This window comes from Ambystoma mexicanum, chromosome 11 (genome assembly GCF_040938575.1).
Source record: "Ambystoma mexicanum isolate Mex_15411 chromosome 11, UKY_AmexF1_1, whole genome shotgun sequence".
In the NCBI taxonomy this organism is placed as follows: Eukaryota; Metazoa; Chordata; class Amphibia; order Caudata; family Ambystomatidae; genus Ambystoma; species Ambystoma mexicanum.
This window is the reverse complement of record NC_090934.1, coordinates 934,442,692-934,464,262: the sequence shown is the minus strand read 5'-3', so window position 1 is coordinate 934,464,262 and position 21,571 is coordinate 934,442,692. Positions and strand designations below refer to the sequence as shown.

Sequence of the window (21,571 nt, the reverse complement as noted above, 5' to 3'; positions counted from 1 at the left end):
GAAAGGTCGAAGAGACCCTTGGCAGTCTTGCTTTGTTAAGGGAAGAGGAACTGCTTTAAACATCTTTTTGATTGATCTGTTGAAAGCCAGAACTGCCCGAAACAAAGAACAGAAAGTTTACATCGCCTTTATTGACCTGTCTAAGGCCTTTCACACAATTAGAAGAAAGAAACTCTGGGACAAACTTGAGATGTGGAAATGTCCCTAAGTCATTGTGGAGAACATCAAAGACCTTTATTTGGACACAACTATCAGAGTAAGGCTGGATAAGACAGGGACTCTGTCGGACCAAATATCCATCAAAACGGGGTTGAAACAAGGTTGCCCCCTAGCGCCGGAATTTTATAATCTGTTCACATCAGATATGGGAGAAGAATTTGATCTTATATGCAGTTTTCCACCAAAAGTTGCGGGGTCGCCAATAGGGAGACTGCTATATGCAGATGATATTGTTCTGATAGATCAGACTCCGATAGGTCTGCAACGACAGTTAGCAACCTTACAGTCATATGTGGACGACAACGACCTGATAATTAATCCAGAAAAATCAAGAACAATGAGGTTTCCGCAGGGAGGGAATAACTGTAAAAATAGGAAGATGGTCTGGACATTAAAAGGAAAATATTTTTGGGAAGTAAACTGGTTTACATACTTGGGAGTTTGCATTAACAACACCAAAAGTGAAGCCCCAAGAATTGAAGGGCTAAGAAGGAAAGCTACCAATTTAGCCTCGCAGGGGAATATCTTACTGAGAAGGTATTGCAGGTTCACCATAATACCTCTGATAACATTTTACAGAATGAAAGTAGTACCCATACAGACTTACGGAGCTGAAACATCAACGTCTTTTCCAGCACAAATGTGGCCGAGTCTGGAGGGCATGTTCTGGCGGAAAGTGCTCCATGAATCTGTTCCGATACAAGTAATAAGGAGAGAGCTGGCACTGACATCGCTGAAAGCTATAGCCGATTGGAAAAAAAAATCCTTTTACCGCAAATGTTTGGAGGAGAAGGCGTCCGCAGGCTTTAGTGTGTTGAAAAAATCCTTGAAAGAACCAACGGACGTTGTGTTAGCAGAATGGCAAGAAACCTGTCAAGCAATGCTAACAATTCTCATTGAAACAGAGGAGGATTTGCTAAACAATCCAGATAAAACAAAACAAAAAACGGTACACAATGAACTGGCTAGAAACCCAAGAGCACAATGGGTAATACAAGAACTATGAAGAATTCTGGGCTCAGGCAAGGAAACTGAACTTGCTACCAGGATACTTGACACTGTTTCCAAATTGGTATTTCAGGTCACTCCTAATGAGATATAGATTCAATGTCTTGCCGACCGGAGAAATACTGCAAAGAAGAAACATTATGAGTAGAAACATAGTGTGTAGATTGTGTGAACTCCCTGGTGAGATAGAATCTTTAAAACATCTAACCCTATGCTGCCGGGGCCTAAGGCAGGAACGCGTACTGTCTAGGGGACATTTTCAGAACCTACCCGACTAGAAGTACGGACGATTGGTGGAGAACATTGATCGAAGGAGGGAATACTAAAATCAACATAGCCCTCGTAAAGTTGGTAATTACAATGCTCATGAAACTAGAGGTACCGGATCTAGATGGAACGAGGAAGAGGTAACAGAGCATTGGACGACCGTTTTCGTAGAAATCGAAACGAGACTCCAACGAGATCTGGATTTGATGAGACTGTGGTAAATGGTGGAAGGGTTAAAGGTTTTCGAATTGTAAACCAAATGACCTGTTGAATAAATAAAAAATAAAAATAAATAAAATTAAAGAATCTACCAGCTGTCACTGTGTATTCATGCTTGTAATTTTCATAGATAAAACAATGTGGCCCGGCATAGGCACTTTTGAATCCAAACCAGCCCCCTGCCCATTTGAGATTGGCACTCCTGATATAGACTGTTCTTACAATTTTCTGCCAGTTTCCTGGCATGCTGCCTGGGCGATTACACTGTCCCACATTGGTGGGCCACAGTGCCAGTGCACAAGAGCACCCCAGAAGTCCTGTTCAACAGGTATTGCACAGCATCATCAGTAGTCGTGATTTTGTGTTTGGGATCCCCGGTATCACACTTCTTAATCTCCCCTCAGCAGGCTGGCCTGGGCCCTGAATTCATTCTGCTCTTCCATGTTGCTTACTTCTTGCAGAGATACTCTCCATAGACTTTAACAGGAAAAGTCCTTTCAATTATAGGACGCCAAGAAGACATTTCGTTGTACATCACTAATTTCACTTCTGCATACTGAACAACATTTATGTAATTTAGACTGCCCCCACTTGCATCCTAGTTTGCAATAGCTTTTCATTTCTATTCACAATGTAGGGGCATAGCAGCTTCCCCTGAGTAACACAAATGAAACGTTTATGTTCATTAAACAGTACTTCACTCCAAATGCTCCCCGATTGGCTATGGGGGCTATTCTCAGCATTCCGGTAGTCAGTGACACTCACAACTTAGCACTGGGTGACCCACACTGGCTGCCATGTGGGCTACACCATGGAAAGCAACTAAATGGGCCAGTTACCAGCAATTAATTAAACTGTTTCCTTTCTGGTCTACATTTTTCATGATTAACAACAATCTCCGTGTCCATTAATTTCTTGTCAAATGATCCTTCAGCCACACAGCTGAACATATGTCAGTCTTTTTGCCCGAGTGCTAACAATGATGACAAGAGGTATTCCTCAAAAGGGTGGTTTTGGATCAACATTTAGATTTTTAATTAAAATGTTGTCAAATTAAAGAGAAAGGAGTAAAAAAAAGAATAGAAGCACTAGTTCTGAAAAGGTGTTGCCATTGCTCCGTTGTTATCTATTGGTCTTTTGTGGCTGTATCCATAAGAAGGTGTAGAAAGCTCCAGATAATGCGTCAGAGCTGGGCTCCCATGTCCAGGAAATATGACAGTAACTGGAAGTATAATAGATACAAATAAATGATTCTACCAAACAAGAAGTATAAACCAATTATTTGAATTTCTTTTCAACTGCAGTTCATCTTTCCTCGTTGGTCGAGGTCACACACACACACACGTATAAAATAACACTATTACTAATGTTAAAACACCTGGAAACATATAATGGGGTGCATACAATAACAAAGAAGAAATAAATCAATTGTGGAAGAATGCATTCAAAAACCCAAATCAAACTCAGGAATCACTCAGCCTGTGTTGGAATTTGGTTTTATGACTTGGATTTAAGAATTATATTTTAATGTATTCTTCTACAATACTCCCTTTCCTGGGCAGACTTCTGGAAAAGCTGGCCATCGCCCAACTTAATCTTCACACTGAATCTGTTGTGTTGGTTGTCTTCATGACCATCATTCTGGCTTCAGAGGTTCCAGAAGCGCAGAAACAGCTCTCCTGAACATCTGTGAAGACCTGCTCTCCAACCTTGATTCCAACACCCCCTGTGTCCTGATCTTACTTGATCTCTCTTCTGTCCTTGACACGGTCAACCATGCCATCCTGCTCAACCTTCACAGTGATAACCTGGGTATCGCCGATAAGGCCCTGGCTCAGCTGACCTCCTTCCTCTCTGATTGACCCTAACAGGTCCAACTTGGATCCTTCCGCTCCTCTATCCTGATCTCTACCTGTGGTGTTCCCCAGGGGTCTAACCTCTTTCCCTGGCTGTTCAACCAATACCTGGCACTTCTTGTCCACTGCATTGCTACTTTCTGCCCCAACTTTCAGTGCTATGCGGATGACACTCGCCTCATTTTCAGACTCGCTTCTGCCTCTTTTTCTCCTTCTCTCATCTCTGACTGTCTGTCCGCCATCCAGGAGTGGTGTGCCAACAATGATCTTTGCCTTAATGCCAGTAAGACCGAGATTTGCCTCATCGGCACACCTGCTCCCTCCTTTCCTGTCACTCTCTGGCAGGCCTCTCTTGGCCCTCTTCCTGTTCCCACCTGTGAGGCTAAAAACCTTGGGGTCATCTTTGACTCCACACTTTCCTTCTCTCCTCACATCTCTGATGTCTCTAAGAAGTCACACTACCAGTTGCACCACCTCAGAGGTATTCCTCCTTTCCTCTCCTTCCCCCAGAAGCTCACTGTCACCAGAGCTCTGGTTCTCTCTATGCTGGACTACTGCAACAGCCTCTTTCTAAATCTGCCTGCCTCTACTCTGTGCCCTCTGCAACTCATCCAGAACAGGACTGTGAGACTTGTCATTGGCCTCAAGCCCTGGGATTGTAAATCTCCAGGTCTGAAATCTCTTCACTGGCTCCCAGTGGCGGCGAGGATTAAGTTCAAAACTATCTGCATTGTCTACAAGGCCTTCTGGGGCCTGGGACCTCAATACCTTCAACTCTCTCATCCTAAATATCTGCCCTCTCGAACTCTTCCCTCATCCACCTCCAACTCCCTCAGGGTCAGTCGCTTCTCCAAGCAGCGAGTTGGTGGTAGATCTCTTTCTTCTGCTGGGGCCTACCTCTGGAACAGCCTCCCTGCCTCTCTGAAGTTTGAGGAGAATCATCTCTGGTTCCGGAAGCAGCTCAAGACCTTCCTCTTTGCTTCTGCTTTCTCTCCTCCTCTCCCCTGCTGATCTCCTTGCTGAATCTGAAATTGCACTGGCTACCCTCTGATCTCGGGCCCAGCTCCCCACCCCGCTAGATGCACATCTGCACTGCCCCCTGTAAACCCTTGCACTTGGGGGCTGTATCTGTATCCCTACAGCCCCCACTAGCACTTGACCGCTGTTGTCTGCTGTTACCCCTGCACTCGCCACCAGCTGGCCACCCTTTTAATTATTGTCTTATTTATTTGACTATTATCCTATGTACTGCCCTGCCCCCTCCCCTTTCCCCCTGCACTTTTCCCCTTCCACTCCACCCTGCACTTGCGTGATTTCAATGTCACTGAGCCTAGTTGGATCGCTGTCTGTCTTCCCTCTGTTTCCTCTCCCTTGCTTCGTCGTGCCTTGAAACACTTGTATATAGGCGCGTTATGAATGCAATAGCATATCATATCATATCATACAATTGATTTGTTTCTTCTATGTTATTGCACGCAGCCCATTATTTGTTTCTAGGTGTTTTAAAATTACTAATCATGTTATTTTATACATGTATGTGTGGCCTCCACCAACGAGGAAAGATGAAAAACTGTTGAAAAAAAATACAAATAATTGGTTTATACTTGCTGTTTGATAGGAACATTTCTTTGTAACTGCTGGATATTGTCTTCTAGTTCCTATCAGGAGAGGATAGCAACAGTATAGTGTGTAAGTGGAAGGAGTCAGGACAATATTGGTAAATCCATTACCAAATGTAATGACCACAAATGAGCAGAATTAAAAAGAAAACTGTGCGGATCAGAACACTTTGCAGTAGGGAAAAGGGGTGGTTGGCACAGTAGGCTGATTTGCCAGCTCATTGCCTGACATCCCCAATGCATCAATACCAAATTGGGAGCATAGAGTAAAAGTGCTTTCAAACTAGCAGATAGAGGATGCTAATGGGGGGCAGTGCTATCTTTGGAGGTTATGTGACAGCTAACAACCTCACACGTTGTATTGTATTTAGTATCTGCCCAGCAGCCCAGATTCCTTAGCATATCTTGATGAGTTAATTATACCCTTTTTTATTACTTTATTTGTAAAGATATACTTTAAAATCTGATTTACCTGGGTAAAATATTAGTGCATTAACAATTCCACTCTCCCTTTGCCTTAGCAGCTGTTTTATGTCTTGCAGGCTCATGGTGAAGGCTTGCTCCTTCTACAGAACCCACTGGGTTGGAAAGTTAATGTTCCTACTGGTGAGTAATGGCCGACCATTGCTGATCAAGGAGAACAACGTCATGGGTGACAGCTACATCGAGATTAGGGGCAGAAAACCAGGCGAAAAGCATGGTAAGTACCACATATGTTAATTACATTGAACTAATTAGCTCTTGTTGGATGAAAGCCTACACTGTGATTGGGTTGTATAAGATTTCTGCTTGATAGGATGACCTAAAAAAATCACTATCTGTGTGGTGTCTGTTCTAACTCTGGGAAATGTTGGTCATGGTCCAGTTCGAAGATGCCAGATCTGAAAGACAAAAAACAATGTATATGTTCTCTATTGTTAGAGGTTCCAGCTAACGTATCAGGTTTAGACCTCCTCTAAAGGCCAGAGTTGAAGGGCACCTGGTCGAGGGCTCCACTAAGGACATCTGATTGGAACATTATAAACAAATCAGCTTTTACTACTGTAATGTTCAGTGATCTTGTGCAATTTTGGTGGCCTATTGGTCCATGTATCCGGAAAAAGGGGAAGAGGGGGGCAGGGAGGGTTACAAGGGAATAAGGTGGGAGGCACAGGTGTGAAACCTGTGATGTTGATGAGTGCAGGCTGGAAGTACTCAAATCCTGTGTGGCAGTATGGTTTGACGTGGATTGTACTCCTGACACTTGGTGTGTGATTTATCGGTGGGCAGAACCAATTATCTATTAGCTGCCAGCACTGTGACCATGCAGAGCTGCGGTGTGGGACATCGAGGAGGGGGGTCATACTTTAAAATCATCCATGGTAGTTGAATGTTGGGGTCCATGTGTGCACTGTAAACGTGGTAGTAGATTGAAGGATAAGTAGGTACATTCAGGGAGGGAGATGTAGTTACGTGGGCTCTTAAGAATTCCTCTTCGGACTTCAAGGGCTGAACCGAGCCTTGGGGGTACCAGCCTGCCCTCAGGCTGAAGGCTGTTGTAATATGTTGGCTCAATTTTGTTTTATGATTATTTTTGGGTCATGGTAGTTCTGGAGTGTCTAGAGTACTCCATGTTTTGTGGTGGCTACTAGGGTCATTCACAGTTTGGGTCTTTGTGTAATGGGGTGGTGTTGATGTTCCTTGTCTGGTTAGGGGTAAATCGAGAGACTGACCTAATTGAGTCCAAACGTAGGGCATCATTGTTTTTGAGGTTGTTGTTCCTGTGGGTCTTGGAGTCCAGGTACTTGACAGCTAGTATGTTGTAAGAACCTAATAGACTGACACCCAAAGACCCACTGTAACACATGAGAAGCAAGTACGTTGTAGGGAACTGATTGGTCTGGTTTTCAGTCAGTGCTAATTTGTCTGTCGTGGTTTCCTGTACGGAGCTATTTTGAGAGATTTTCTGGAGACCAGGTGCTCTTCCTCGCTACAGAGGGTCTTGAGAATGGTGTTCCATCACTTGGTCCACAGAAAAGAGAATGAGGATCCTCCTTGACATTTACGGCTGAAGCGTAGGACGGCTTACAGGGGTTGTGTTGCTGGGTCAGGGAATTCTGCTATGAATGTAGTGGATGAATTTCTTCTGGGCGGATTATAAGCCACTTCCATAAGAGGCACAGTGAGCTGTACAGATGGCTGTGAATTGACTGCTGCACTGGACTAGGAGCCAGTGAAGTGTTCAGAGAACCACAGTGCTTTGGTTTCCTTTACTATTGGCTTAACATGAGCAGTTTTGAAAGCTCATGGAACAACACCTTGTTCTATGTTTGAGCTAAGGAGTGATGGCAAGTGAAGGTTGTTGAGCAATGACATTTTACATGTTTGGATGCAAGGGTATTCAGATGATTTGGCTGGGTTGATAAATTTGATTCTGCTATTGAATTCTTCTATTTAGAAGACACTGTAGGCTTCCATGGTCAGTGTGTTGGTTACATTACTAGGATGGTATTGTAGTTCAGCCTGAGTGGTCTTGAATTTTTAGTATATTGTTCATCAGAGGCTGATCAGTTTTGACATTTCCTTCTGCGCTTGTTTTGTGGACTCTGGTATCCAGAGTGCGTAATGAACTTTTTTTGCCTTCATATTTTCTGCCCTATAAATCTGGAGCGGTTAGTAATACGCACATTTATTTGTTGCCAGGTAGTATTTCCTTCATATTTGTTCTCATTTTAGGTTCTCTTTCTTGTGATAGTTGAGGTTGATGGTGAACCATCTTGCTACTTGGTCTTTCTGGAATGTTTGAAGGCTTTTTTGGTGCCAGTCTGTAAAGATTTTGCGAGATCCATTCCTGGAAGTGGAGTTGTTCATCTGGTATTCCTGCCTGTTGGCTGTAGAGGGTTGGTCTTCAGCTTCTTTCAGTTTTGGGAGGAGCATGTCCAACTAGTTGTCCTTCCATGGGCTGTTAGTTGTTGATGAATGCTTGGTACATTTTGGTAGAAATGTAGCAGATATGATAGGAAATGGGTATGGGGCTTGCCAGGGGCTTCCACAGAGGTGTTATTTATTTTTGACGAGAACGCCATTCAAAGTGTGTTTGGTTATGTGTGGGGTCCTTTTCACTAATTGCTTAAGCTGTGAGGTGTCCTGGTCCACTGAAAAGGGATTGGTAGTAATGTTATCATTTAGCTCCAACCAGAGATTGAAATCTCGTTGTATGGGAAGGAGTTGGTTGTCAACACTGAGCTTTGGCTGCTGCATCTGTGAAGTTGTCTGACAAAGAGATGTTGTATGAAGGTGGTCTGCAGGTTAAGGGGACACGTGCACTTGTGCAACGTAGTGAAATGTAATTGGAGCCATTCATAGTCTGGCATCTTGCTCTGGGTGATAACTTTGCGTCAATGGATTCTATTTTAAGAGTACAATAATATCTCCTGTGGACTTTTTTAAACTTTAAACTAGAGCTGGAAAGGGTTGTGTTCAGCTGTCTTATCAATTTCTTGGACATCCACAATCCTTGATAACCCTTACAAGTAGGTTTCCGCTCCTGCCACTCCACGGAAACTGCTCTCATGAATGTCTACAACTTCATTGCCTGTGTTAAGCACTCCAACCTATCCTCTATCCTAATTCCTAAATATCCTTGACCTGTCTGCTATCTTTGACACTGTTGATCACTCTTATCTCCTTAATACTCTTCTTCTTGGGATTCGCGATCAAGCCCTTGCCTGGATTGAATCCTATGTTGCACCTCGCCAATTCTCTGTCTCCTCGAACAACAACATCTCTCAACTCACGTCTCTAACAGTTGGTGCTCCACAAGGCTCTCATTTTACATTCTACTCCCCTGCTCTTGGGACACTCATTTCCTCCTTTGGGTTCTCTTACCAACCATTCGCAGACAACACCCAAAACTTCTTCTCTTCTCCTGAACTCTCCTCTGATCTATCAGAATTTCTAATGGTCTATCTGCCATTAAATATTGGATGGCTTCGCACTCTCTGATGTTAAACCATTCCAAAACATAGGTGCTGTTCTTCCCTGCCAAATACTCTCATCTCCTTCACTGCCTATCCATGCTCGCCTCAACATCCTAAATATTAGGAAAATCAGGTACCTCTTCTTTCAGCAATGCCAAGCATCCTTTAACTAGGACTGGGTGAAATTGTTAGATTCTGTTCCACCAGCCATAGAAATGAAAATTGTTTGATTTTGAGCTGCTGCACCCCAATCTGCCGTTCCGCCAACCCCACATATCGAAAAGAGGGGTGGCAGGTTTTCTGTGCTACTGAGCGAACCTTGCTTGAAAAGAGCCACGCGCAGTTTCACATGCCATTGCGCAAACCCAACACAAATCCAAAAGGGCCATCCAAAGTATCTTGTGCCGCTGTGTGAACCCCAGCATGAATCAAAAAGAGAGGCACAAAGTTTCTTGTGCCACTGCGCAAACCTAGCACAAATCAAAAAGTGTGTGCAAAGTTTCTCGTGCTGCTGTGCGAACATAGTGTAAATTGAAAAAAAAGATGTGCAAAGTTTCTTGTGCGGCTGCGTGAAACTATTATGGATCGAAAAATGGCCCGCATGAAGTTTCTCATGCTGCTGTACGAACCTAGCATGAATGAAAAAAAAAAAGTTGGATGAAGTTTCTCCATGCAAAGTTTCTTGTGCCGCAGAGTGAAACTAGCACAGAAAAAGGGCCTGCGCGAAGTACCTTGTGTCACTGCATGAAACAGGGTTCCAAAAAGAACCCCACAAAGTTACTCATGTTGCTGCGTGAACCTACAACAGATCGAAAAAGGCCTGCATTAAGTTTCTTGTGCCGCTGAGCGAGCTTAGCACAAATTGTAAAACCCTCAAACTTTCTAGTAGCAATGCGCGAAACTAGAACAAATCGAAAAAAGACTTCTGTGAAGTTTCTCATCTTGCTATATGAAGCCAACATGGAAACGAAACACTATGCGCTGTACGAAACCACACAAAACTGGGTGAAATTCAGTGGCAGCAGAACCATAATACTGATTTCGGGGAACGGGCGGAAGCAGATTCCAGTGCGAATTTTACGCTTTTCACTTCATTCATAGGGCCTCATTACGACCCAGGCGGTAAGTTACCGCCTGGGTCGTACCTTTACCACCATGGCGTAAACTACGTTTACGCCATGGTGGTTGGCGGACTTACCGCCCCATTCCGAGGTCGGCGGGGCGGTAAGTCCCCAATCCCCATTTACCCTTCCCCATTTTTGCCCCATAGGGCATAATGGGAGTGGGGAAGGCGTTAATTACGCCACCGTAAATTACGGTGGCGTAATTAACAACATGGTCCCTTAGCGCCATGGATTTTAACACCTGCTAAAAGCAGGTGTTAAATCCGCCATGGCGCTAAGGGACCTCGGAATCAGGCGGTAAGGGTCGGCGCTGTTTACGCTGCCGTAAACCCCTTACCGCCTGAGTCGTAATGAGGCCCATAGACATTTTGCCCACCTCTACCCTTAACCACTCTTGTCTTCTCTAAACTGGACTAGTAAGCCAGCATCCTGTTTTGCCGCCCCAACTATGCTTTCTGCCCTCTGGACAAAATCATTAACTTCACTACCAGTGCTTGCTTTGAACTCCCTCACTTCACACCTACGTCCTCTTACCAGTGTTAGGAAAGATTTCCCTTAGGTGCAATTTTTTCTCCACTTGTGAACCCCCAAAAGTTTTGCTTTAGTTTGGCTTACCTAACCTGACTTTTTCCAGTGGAGCACAGCCTTTAGATGCACTCCTCTGGGATTTTTCTCATTTTTTATGTGGAAACTGAGATGTTCTTCAGGCTGTCAGTACTGGGAAACTATGTTTCCCTTAGTCTTTGACTATGTTGCCATTTCTTGGTAACTTTTTTTCTATGTGCCAAGTACCGTACATTACTGTGCCTAGGGGTCCTTTTGTTTTATGGCCCTAGCCACCCTCTAAGGATTTTCTGGCGTTTGTACAAGTGTGCCTAGGACGAACTGGAGGCAGCAGTTTACTTTGAAAGTACTTTTACTTCGTTTTTATGAGCCATACCGTGTTTACCGCATTTGGCAGAAGACTGTGGCCAGTGCCGAAAATGGCTGTACCACAAAGTCTTTTGTTCCGTCCTTGGGCAATTTTGTCCCTTTGCCTTCACACAGATCGAGAGACCCAGGTATTCATTATTTGGGCATGCGGCTTCCTGCAAAAACCGCATCCTTTGTGGGCTTCTGCATGTCACGTGTGCTGCTGCCCAGGAAGAGGATTGGGACTGTCTGGTCCCAATCCACACTACTGGTGCAAGTATGTCTGGTAATTAAATTATATTATATTTATATTGCGCTCGTACACAAGTGTTTCAGAGCGTGACCAGGCAAAGGCAGAGGAACAAGGGAGAAAAAAAACTGCGATCTTACTAGGCCCAGTGACATTAAGAACGCGCAAGTGCATGGAAAAAGGAAAAGGGGAGAACGTGCATGTAAGTGGGGAGAAGTGGAGAGTGTGGAACAGAATAAATACTAAATAAAATAATTAAATAAAGCCGATAAACAATGGTACTGCAACCAGCAAGTGGCAGGTAATAGATTATTCAGGTATATATGATAAGTGCAGGAGAAAGTGGGAGGTGGACTGTATGGGTACCTGATACAGACCCCAGTGCAAGGGGTGGCCCGGAGGCAGTGCAGAGGGGTGGCACGGTGAGCAGGTACCTGGTAGGCCTGAATGACTGGAACCACCGTGGGCCACGACTGGCCCACGCCTGGCTTGCATGCACGAGAGCAGATCTTCCATTGGTTATCCTAGATTTGTGCTTGAAACAAATCTTGGATAAGAGAAGAGGCTCTGCATCCATTCCAGGTCGATCACCTGAAGTCCGGGTCGGATTGGGGCGTCGGCCAATCGGCCCGTGGCCGATGTAAACTCATGGCGAGAGACCTGGGGGCCGGTTCCTGAAGCCCACGCGGGCCGGTTTCGGCCCAGGCGTGGGCTTCACACTTCAGGAACCAACCCCCAGGGCCTCTGCCTTGCCGCACAGATGCAAGTTGCAAAGGATCTGTAAGTAAGTAACTTACAGATCCTTTGCAATTGCAGCCCCGCGCCCGCCGCAGCCGGCCCACCGCAGATGCAGAGAAAGGTAACACTGAAGTGTTACCTTTCTTTGATAAATGCGGCGGGCCGGCGGCCAACTGCCGCGGCTCGCGACACCCTGGCGCCAGCAGCAGTCAGTGTTATAAAACACTGGGAGGGAGCAGCAGGGCTGGGCGGGGCTGCCTCAGCCTGGCCTGCTCCCTCGCAGTGTTTTATATTACACAGACTCTGCTCTCCGCGACCGCCTCCAGTGCCCGCCACAAGTTGCAGCAGTGAGCTGCGTGGTGGACCAGGATCCAAGGCTTCCCAGCTGGGCCCGCTACATCTCGCTTGATGGAGCGCTGGTCGAGCCTTCAGCCCAGGGATCCTGGACCCAGGAGCCCAGGGTCTGGCCTCGCTCCTTCCCATGTGCAGAGAGTCTCAGTCAGCCTTCAGCTGATGCCTGCCTGGGCTGGGCTGGGGGCCTCAGCTGCTGTTCCTGGGCCTGCTTCTTTCCTGGAAATGTAGGCTACCGGCCAGGAGAAGGTAAGGGCCTCAAATAACAATGCCCTCCGCCTTCCAAAGAGTCGATGAGACCGGAGCAGGAAAATTGTGTGTGTGTTTCTTTATTATTTTTTAGAGGTGCTTTTTATTTTTGTAAGGAACTGACGCTAGGGTGAGTGCTAGTGTGGCTTGAGCTGAATTTACAGGCAGCTTCTTTGCATACTTTGACCAAACCAACTTGGAGCAGCACTGGGGTAGTAGTCAGCCTTCAGCTGATGCCTGCCTTCAAGGCGGGGGTCCGCTGGTATATTCCTAGCTCCTGTAAATCACTGCAGAGTGTGGGAAGCTTCGAGTCCCCTCAGAATTACTGGGACGAGTGAGCGCAGCTATGAGGCACTCTGGCACTACTGTGGAAGGTGAGGGAGGGGGCACTAGTGTGAGTATTTGTGGGTTACTTCTGTTTTAGTGGTTTGATCAGCTGTGACTTCAGTCAGCCAGTGAGTTTGCAGTTATCCATCCAGTCCCATTTTTCCCCCATTGAGTTCTGGAACTTTTCGTTTTTTATTTCTGATTTCAAAGATGGAAAACTTCAATCCCCAGAATTCCAGGTAAAAACAGGTCTGGACTGCCTTCTCACGCATGACTACGGAAAACCTGAGCGCTCTGAGTAAATGCGCCTGTGAATCGCCCCTGTATCATGGTGTGGATGCAGCTATTAGTCACTTTGGTATCATTGTAGTGAGTGTACCTGTGTGTTACTCGGGTACCACTGTGGTGAGTGCAGATCTGAGCAATTCAGGTATCACTGAAGTGAGTACAGCTGTGAATCAATCGAGTGAGTGCAGCTGTTTGTTACTTGGGTATTAATGGACTGAATGCAGCTGTGAGTCACTCTGGTATCATTGGAGTGAGTGCAGCTGTGTGTCACTCGGGTGCCACTGTAGTGAGTGCAGTTGTGAGCCACTCACTATCAATAGAGGGAATGCCGCTTGTAGTCACCCTGGTATCACTGGAGTAAGTGCAGCTGTGTGTGCTGAAAATCCCTCGCTGTATTTGTTTATTGTAGATTTATACGAGCGTTGTGTGGGGTGACGCGCTTGTGTGGAGAACGTGCAGAGGTAGGGTGGGTGCAGCAGTTGTGGCAAAAGGCAGGTGGCATGGATCGTTGTACAGTGGAGGTGATGGGGGGGAAATGACGGGACACCAAGTTGGTCATTGGGTGCCAGTGGTTGCTACCATTGGTGCCTTGGGACGTGCTAGCAGTGAAAAGATAACATGAGAATAAAGTGGTTGGATCGGACAAAAATACTTACTCAGACCCCATTGACAAATATAGTCATTTTAAAGGCAAAGCTTCTGTCCTTGTGATATTCTGAAGGAGATGTGGTCGGATTCTGTGTCCTAGGGGGCAGGAGGGTTCTCCCTTTCCTGTGGCCCACGGGGTGTTGCTTCTTTGAATTTGTAAAGTTGTTTTATGCGGTTGCCAATCGCATTCATAAGGGTTTCAGCCAGTAAAGTAACAAGTCTTGGATTTGAGTGAAATGTTCAAAGGCCTTTTGAAGGATGGGAGTAGTCCTGGGCCGCATTCTGTATGCAAGTGTAAGACATTGGCAATGCCAACAGTTTGGGCTTTTGTGTAGGCATGGCCAAGGCACTTGCCAGGCGCGGTTGTAGTGGTATTACCTGCCCATTGATGGCAGCAGGTGCAAAATGGTGCGAGCGAGTACTTGGGCATATAATAGCAGTGCCTGAGAAATGCCACTTGTGCACAGGTCAGTGCTGTTGGCTTTGCCAGTGTTTGTTTTTGACAGGACTACAGAGCAGGTCACACAGAATGCCTATGGGTCAAGTGGCGCTGGGATGACCTGGTTAAGACATTTTTATTGTACCAGTAGCGGTTTGCAACTCCAATTGAGCTATTGGGTCTCAGAGGATGGCTTTGAGGAACTGGCTGGCGGGGGCACTTTGCGTGCAAGGTTTGTTGATGGGGCCTGATTGGGTGAGCTCGGGGAGTTCCCATGAGCGGGCGCGTTGCTGGTGGGTGGGGTATCTGGGGAGGCTGTAGCCCTGGGTCTTCTTTTGTTATGGCCCTGGATGGAGGCTCAGGGAGCTGTGGCCCTGTCTCAGAACTGTATGCAAAGCTATGTTATTTTATGAGTTGTGTTGTAATGTAACAGACACATGAACCCTCTATAAGTAGCATTTTCTGTAAAGTTGTGAATTGACGCCATTCACGGATGATGGTTTGAGGGCCACTTTTTTGGAGCGAGAGGTGGGCCACTTTTTTGAGGCGAGGGGTGGGCCACCTTTTGGGGCGAGGTGTGGGCCACTTTTATTTGGGTGTACGGGCCGATTTCTAGTCCCAGTCCGACCCTGCCTGAAGTTCACACCAAACTACAGAAGGAGCCAAGTATCCTGAATGAAAGAGCAGACTTGTGGAACCACCAGAGATGTGCTGGAAGATTTGGCTCCCTGACCCTGCTGTTGTCTCGAAATATCAAAGTTTGTAGAAGGGGAATCGAGTTTAGATGCAAGTCCATATCATTTCAAATCCTACTGCATCATCTACAAGACTGTCACCCTGAATTCCCCAAGCTACCTCACTGTGAAACTCAGCATCTCCGGAAGCCTGCTATCCACCAGAAGCAAGGAAATGTGCAGACTTGAACTTGCGGGGTGCAGGAAGGAGAGAACCAGGAGACAGGCCTTCTTTGCCTATACTCCAAGACTCTGGAGCCTCCTCCCCCATCAACATCAGACTTTCCCCATCACATCTACAGTTTACAAAAGAGCTCAAGACTTTCCTCTTCAAGGAATGGTTCCTCCCTAAAACCTAGGTCCACACACCCTGGATTAGGTGATCTCTCCTGGTTACTTGTACAACCCTTAACTGCCAATTGCCCACCATCACCCTACCCTGTTAGGTCTGCTGCTCCTTTTTTCTCTGATTTCCTCACTGTGCTCTTCCAACAGATACTAAAAGTTCAGACTAAAAATATCCGTTGTACCAGAAACTCTGAGGGGTCATCAGGACAAAGAGAATGGCCAAGAGATGATAACAACAGGGACCAAATCTAGCAGGTACCGGCATATCGGTTGAGGCAATGCAGTACCACATCGGGAAGATTCATCGTCATCTAAGAGAAAAGGTGGGGTGGTTCATTAGTACAAAAGGCAGATTCAAAACCTGTGGTGTTGATGAGTGTACATCTTAAACCTAGGTATTAAGTAAGAGCACTGTACAAAACAGGATGGTGAATACAGGGAGAGAACATAGAGGAGAGCCATGAGATGGGAGAACAGTTAACAGGGTTGATCACCCTTTGGCTATAAGAGGGAGATCTACAGAGTTCACCTGTACGCAGGTGTTTAAATTCTGGCAGTGGATGTTCAGCCTTTCAGTACTGTGTTGAAATGGTACAATTTATGCGCACCTGTTTTTGCAAGAAACTGTGCAAAACGCTCATTTCAAAGTGATTCTCGAACACATGGAATATTGCAATAGATGCGTGGTTACCAACCATACACAGAATATGCTGGACTGCCACTATAAAACACATGTTTATGCCATTGAAAACAATGTCCTAATTGTCATTTTCAACCAGGTTTGTAATGCTGGAGCCTTCAATATTTCTGAGAGCTGTGCATGTAAGCCAGGCATGGCCCACTGGTCATGCACCAGAATAACCTGCACGATTCCTGCAGGGAGAGGCAGCGATCCTGTGAGCTGTTCTCTGTGATGCTGCCTTCTTCATAAAGGGCTGATGGGTGGCAGGTCACAACCCATAATGAATTAGTCGTCCCTCGCTATAACCATACTCTTTGCCCAGAATGTTAATATAACAATTCATATAGTTTCTGGCTGGGCTGTTCTGATTCGTGAACATTTCAAGCCATTGCTATGAAATAATGTCATTTTTAGCTGTGATATTAACACTTGTGTGCATATAACTTGATCAGATGGTTTCAACATGTTCATTTAAGGGTAGTCAACAAAGTAGGCTTTTGCTTACTTTTCCTTGGCTAAATTCTGTGACCTGCTATGTGAGCAGTTTGCATGAATTGGCAATTAGCATATATCGGCAGGTTAACCACTTTCCGCTTCCAGTCTAATAGGATAGCTAAGCCTTACATCACGCAGAGCCAGTGGAGAAGGATTAACTGAGATGAGAAATGCATCAACCCTAATAGACCCGATGGCAGTAGGAATTGTTACAAACCCATATATATGAATAAGAATGGGGAGTGTGCCGCACCGGAGTGGAGGACAGGAGAGAAGAGAGGTGTCTCGCTTGGAAGGGTGGTTGGAGACCAGGAGGATTGACCTCTGGGCACAGGGAACACAGTTCTCCTGGAAGATCTCATGGGGGTGGTAATTGCTACGCACTCGAATGGACAATAAGGGGAGGGATATAGGTTGCATTTAGTCAGAACACCTAGGTTAGGAAATGTATTGACACTAACTAACGGTACTAATAAATCACCCTTCTGCATATGCCTTCTCAAACTCTAAACTAAACATAACCATACCTATACAGCACCAGAACCAATATGAACTTCACAACACTGCAACAACGAAACAAACCACACACAACCTCACCCAACATCACCTGACGCCTACCAACCCAAAAATGCACCTACGCTCAGTGACTGGTTTCTCTGAACTGAAGCTGCTAATAGCACATCACAGTTCTCTTGCACTTTTATCCCGCCCAGTCCTACTAACAAAACCACCTCCCTCCTTGCATTACAGATCCGCCAGAGCACCAAGAGATCATGCAGGTGGCAACAGTGCATGGTACAAGAACCTTTAACATAACATCTAGTGGTCAGGTCCAGTGGTGGATGAGTGGGCCTGCTGGCACTCTGTTCTTGATCACTGTCTATGTGGCGGCCTTCTGTGGGACCACAGGGTGTAACTTCTCAGACCTGATTGGTAAGGTGCAAAGGGGTCAAATGCTGGAGGTGGTATGCAAGGAGGTGAACCTGGATTGGGGTTCAGACCAGTTTCTTGACCCACTTTACCTGATCTTTAGATCAACATTTTGCAGCTCAACTGGGTGGTAAGCACAGTGAAATTGTTGAGAAATTAATAGTGCCTTGCACATGTCTCAACAGTCAGACCAATGAAGTGGGTACCTCGGTCACTGTCTATGACCAGGGTAAGTCCAAACCGGGGTATTGACTCTGCTATCAATTGCTTGCCACTGTCACAGCATCTGCTTTTCGGCAGGGGTAGTCATCTGCCCAACCGGAGAACACATTGATATGGTAGTTGAACTGCTGACATTTGGGGAGCTGCACAAAATGTGTCTGCATGTTTAAGAAGGGTCCCTCCGGTACTGGACATGCAAACAGCTACTTCTTCACTGCTCCCCGACATTATGAGTCATACATATGATGCATTTGTGACTATAGCCAGGGCAGTTGGGAGCAATAGAGCATGCAGAAGGGCATATTTTCCATTCAATCTTGAGTTATATGTGGATGTTATATAACATCGCTGGTTCCCCAAGACACCAAAATCTTGTACTACTCCATGAGTGTATCAGGAGTCAGTGTAAATCATTGCCGACTTATCTTTTGCTAGGATACACTTGTGTGTGAGAGCTACGAGTTCAGCTACCTGAGCTAACTTGGCCCATGCAATTGATAGGCTTTGAGGACAGCATTGGGGTTACATATAGGGTAACCAGAGACAAGTTCTCCTGTCCCGGGGTCATGAAGACATGAACCTTCTATGAAGAGTATCATGTCTGGCTCTGAAGTGGGATATCTAGTAAATCAATGCGGGGCGACACAAGACTGTCAACAACCAAAAGGTATTCATGTGTTTCCCCACTCTGGGGGGTTGGCAACAAGGAGGCAGGATTCAAAACGGGGCAGTGGCTCAAAGTAACATTTGCTGCAGATATAAGCAACCTTTCATATTTGGATGGGAATTACACATGTGCTATGTCTTTCCCTTAAGCAGCAAGTCTGAAACTGAGTAAGGTACTATGATTGTGACAGGATGACCTTGTACCAGTTAATCAGTTTTGTCTACCAGCAGAGCTTCAGCAGCAATGGCCCGCAGGCAACACGGGGTTCCAACAGTCACAGGGTCCAATGCAACACTATTGTATGACACGGGCCAATGTTTATCACCATTTAATTGGCTTAATATTCCTAGGGCAACCCCGTCACGCTCATCACAGAATAACACAAACAGCTTCTTATAATCAGGCAAACCCAGAGTTGGGTCTGTTGCGAGCACTTGCTTTACGGTCACAAAGGCGTCTTCAGCATCCTTGGACCATGGCAGAGGTTCTGGGATTGAATCATGTGTGAGGGTCGGAAGGGACTTAACTATGGTGACATAGCCCGGGATCCACTATAGGCAGTAACTGACCATACCAACCATTTGTTTTCTGACCTTGCGCTTAGTATTTTCTGAATCACATCAATACAATCCTGCGATAGGTGTCTTTTTCCTGCCAAAATCACTTGGCTCAGGTATTGCACCTGGGGCAGGCACAACTGTAGCTTGTCTTTGGATGCCTTGCGACCCTTTTCTGCAAGCGCTGTCAACAGTGTGAGGGAGTCCCGCTTGCAGGCTTTCAAGGAGAGGGGGGCCAGTAGTAGATCGTCAACATACTGCACCAGCACTGACCCTCCTGTGAACTTCACGAACCAAAATACTTCTTCAGTATTTGGGAAAGCAAGGTGGGGCTTTCTACATAGACGTGTGAACTTGCACGGTGCGTATTTATAGGTAAAGGCGAACAAATACTGGCTGTCGGGGTGGATAGGTATGGAGAAAAATGCTGAACACAAATTGACAACAATGAAATGAGTGGAAGGGATACAGGACAGCATGGTAGCAGGTTTGAGGACCAGAGGAAAAGCTGGCAGAATGGCAGCATTAACTGTTCATGCGTCTTGGACAAAATGATAGACCTCTTTACCTGGCTCGTTGGTGGGCAGGATCGGTATGACGTAGGGGCTGAACATGGGCACAATAATACCTTGTTCAATCCAAGACTCTATAACTGGGCTGATACCTTGAGTCTCTCCAGAGATGAGATATTGAGACATTCATGGCAAAGGTTTGGCTGGGTCCAGGATGATTTTGACTTGCTCAGCATTGAGCGACTATCTGTCATCATTTGCATTGTTGGACCATAATTTGGCAGGGATACGATCAAGCACTTCCTGCTGCCTCAAGGGAGTGATGGTTCGGTCTCTTGGGTTCAAATGGGGATTCTCCTGTAATACAGCCAAAACCTCTTGTGCCCTATGGGCTGGGGTGTCGAGAAATATAGCATCAGAGGAAAAGTAAATGGAACAGCTTAGTTTACATAGTAAGTCAAGACCAGATTCACTGGTTGAACACAGACTCAACAAAAAAGCATGGTTGTCAGAAATGGGGCCTAGAGTAACCATAAGTGGTAGACACACAGGGTGAGGTATGGGTGTGCCTCCAATACTTACAGCATTAATAATTTCATCAGAACACACAACCTGCGGATATTCAGAAGCTTTCAGAGCAGAGACCGGCACTCCAGTGTCAACCAACCATGAAACCTTTGGACCAGCAATGGTACAATCAAAATAGTGTTTAGCAGGATTAAGTGCTATAAGTGGTGCAACAAGTTCAGAACCGTCATGGGAATCCTAAGGACCATTCTGTGGAGATGGCGGTGGAGGCAGGGGCACAGCCAACCCAATCGGGGTGGTGGAATGACTACCTTGACCATCACATCGTGGCCAATATAGACATTCGGTTTCCCAGTGCCCAAACCCCTTGCAATAGTTGCATTGGTCATTGTATGCATTCAGGTGATATGTTTCATTAACAATTCCTTGTTGGGTCTGCAGAAAAGTATCTCTTCCTTTTCCCTGCCCCTGCCCATCTGTCATGGAGTGGAACCCACTTCTCTGGGGAGGCTGCAATTTTTGTATTTGCAATGCCATAAGCTTAGTCTCTGTACTTTCTTTTTGCCTTTCAATCTTTTCATGGAAATGCTGTGTAGCTAGCAAGACCTCAGTCAAATTCTTCCCGTCCCAGCCTGTCAGGACTGGCTTTATGCCATCTGCCACCTTTGGCTGTAACCCTATAAACAATTTCAATACCACAGCCTGTAGAGCTGAGATAGCTGCATCAATGAATCGAGAATGCAGCTCAAAACAATGTTTCAAAAGTTTGAGACATTCTAATGGATTTTCACCCTTAGCCTGGTTACAGGTGTTAATCTTAGCCCAAGCAGTCTTTCGGGGGCACATTTCAATAATCGTCTGTACCAGTCTGTCAGTGAATGCCTTTAATCAGCCAGTAAGGGGTTCTTTATGTGGCCAGTTGCAGTGACACTTTCGCAATGTAAAGGTATCAGTAGGGAGAGCAGTTTGCAGTAACTGGTTCAGATCTGCACAAGTGGCTCAGTAACAATTGATAATATCCTGCAGTTCCTCTTGGAACTTAGCTGGATCGTCTCGAAACTTAAGAAACGTTTGGACAATATTGAACAGATCTGTAGCACTCCCCGGCGCATGCACTGTGACTATGGCATTTCCTCCTCTTGGGGACTGCTTAAGAGGGAACGCACAGGTGCTGCTATTTCCAGGGGATCCTGGAGACCCTTAGAAAGTGTGGTAGATAGTTGAAGATGGAGACTGAAAGAGATTGGAGATCTGAACTTTTAATGCAGCTGGGATTGGGATGGTCGATGAACTTATTGGGGTGGACTGTTGATAGGATGGTGGTTGGGTGGATTCTGGACTAACTACCTGTGCGGGACTACTGGGCTGTGAATCAGCTGGGAGATTTAATATAGCTTGGCTATAAGTGTCCAGGATGTCCTCA

At 45.9% G+C, this 21,571-nt stretch overlaps 1 protein-coding gene across 2 annotated transcripts in view; it reads left to right on the top strand.

Annotated features, from left to right (window-relative positions):
* The window catches only part of LOC138503942 (malignant fibrous histiocytoma-amplified sequence 1-like), a 299,412-nt gene that overhangs the window by 197,553 nt on the left and 80,288 nt on the right, over positions 1–21,571 (top strand). For both annotated transcript variants that reach the window (XM_069624051.1, XM_069624052.1), the window contains exon 7: positions 5,731–5,888. In XM_069624051.1, coding sequence (XP_069480152.1) covers positions 5,731–5,888 — 158 coding nt within the window. The remainder of the gene's footprint in view (positions 1–5,730; positions 5,889–21,571) is intronic.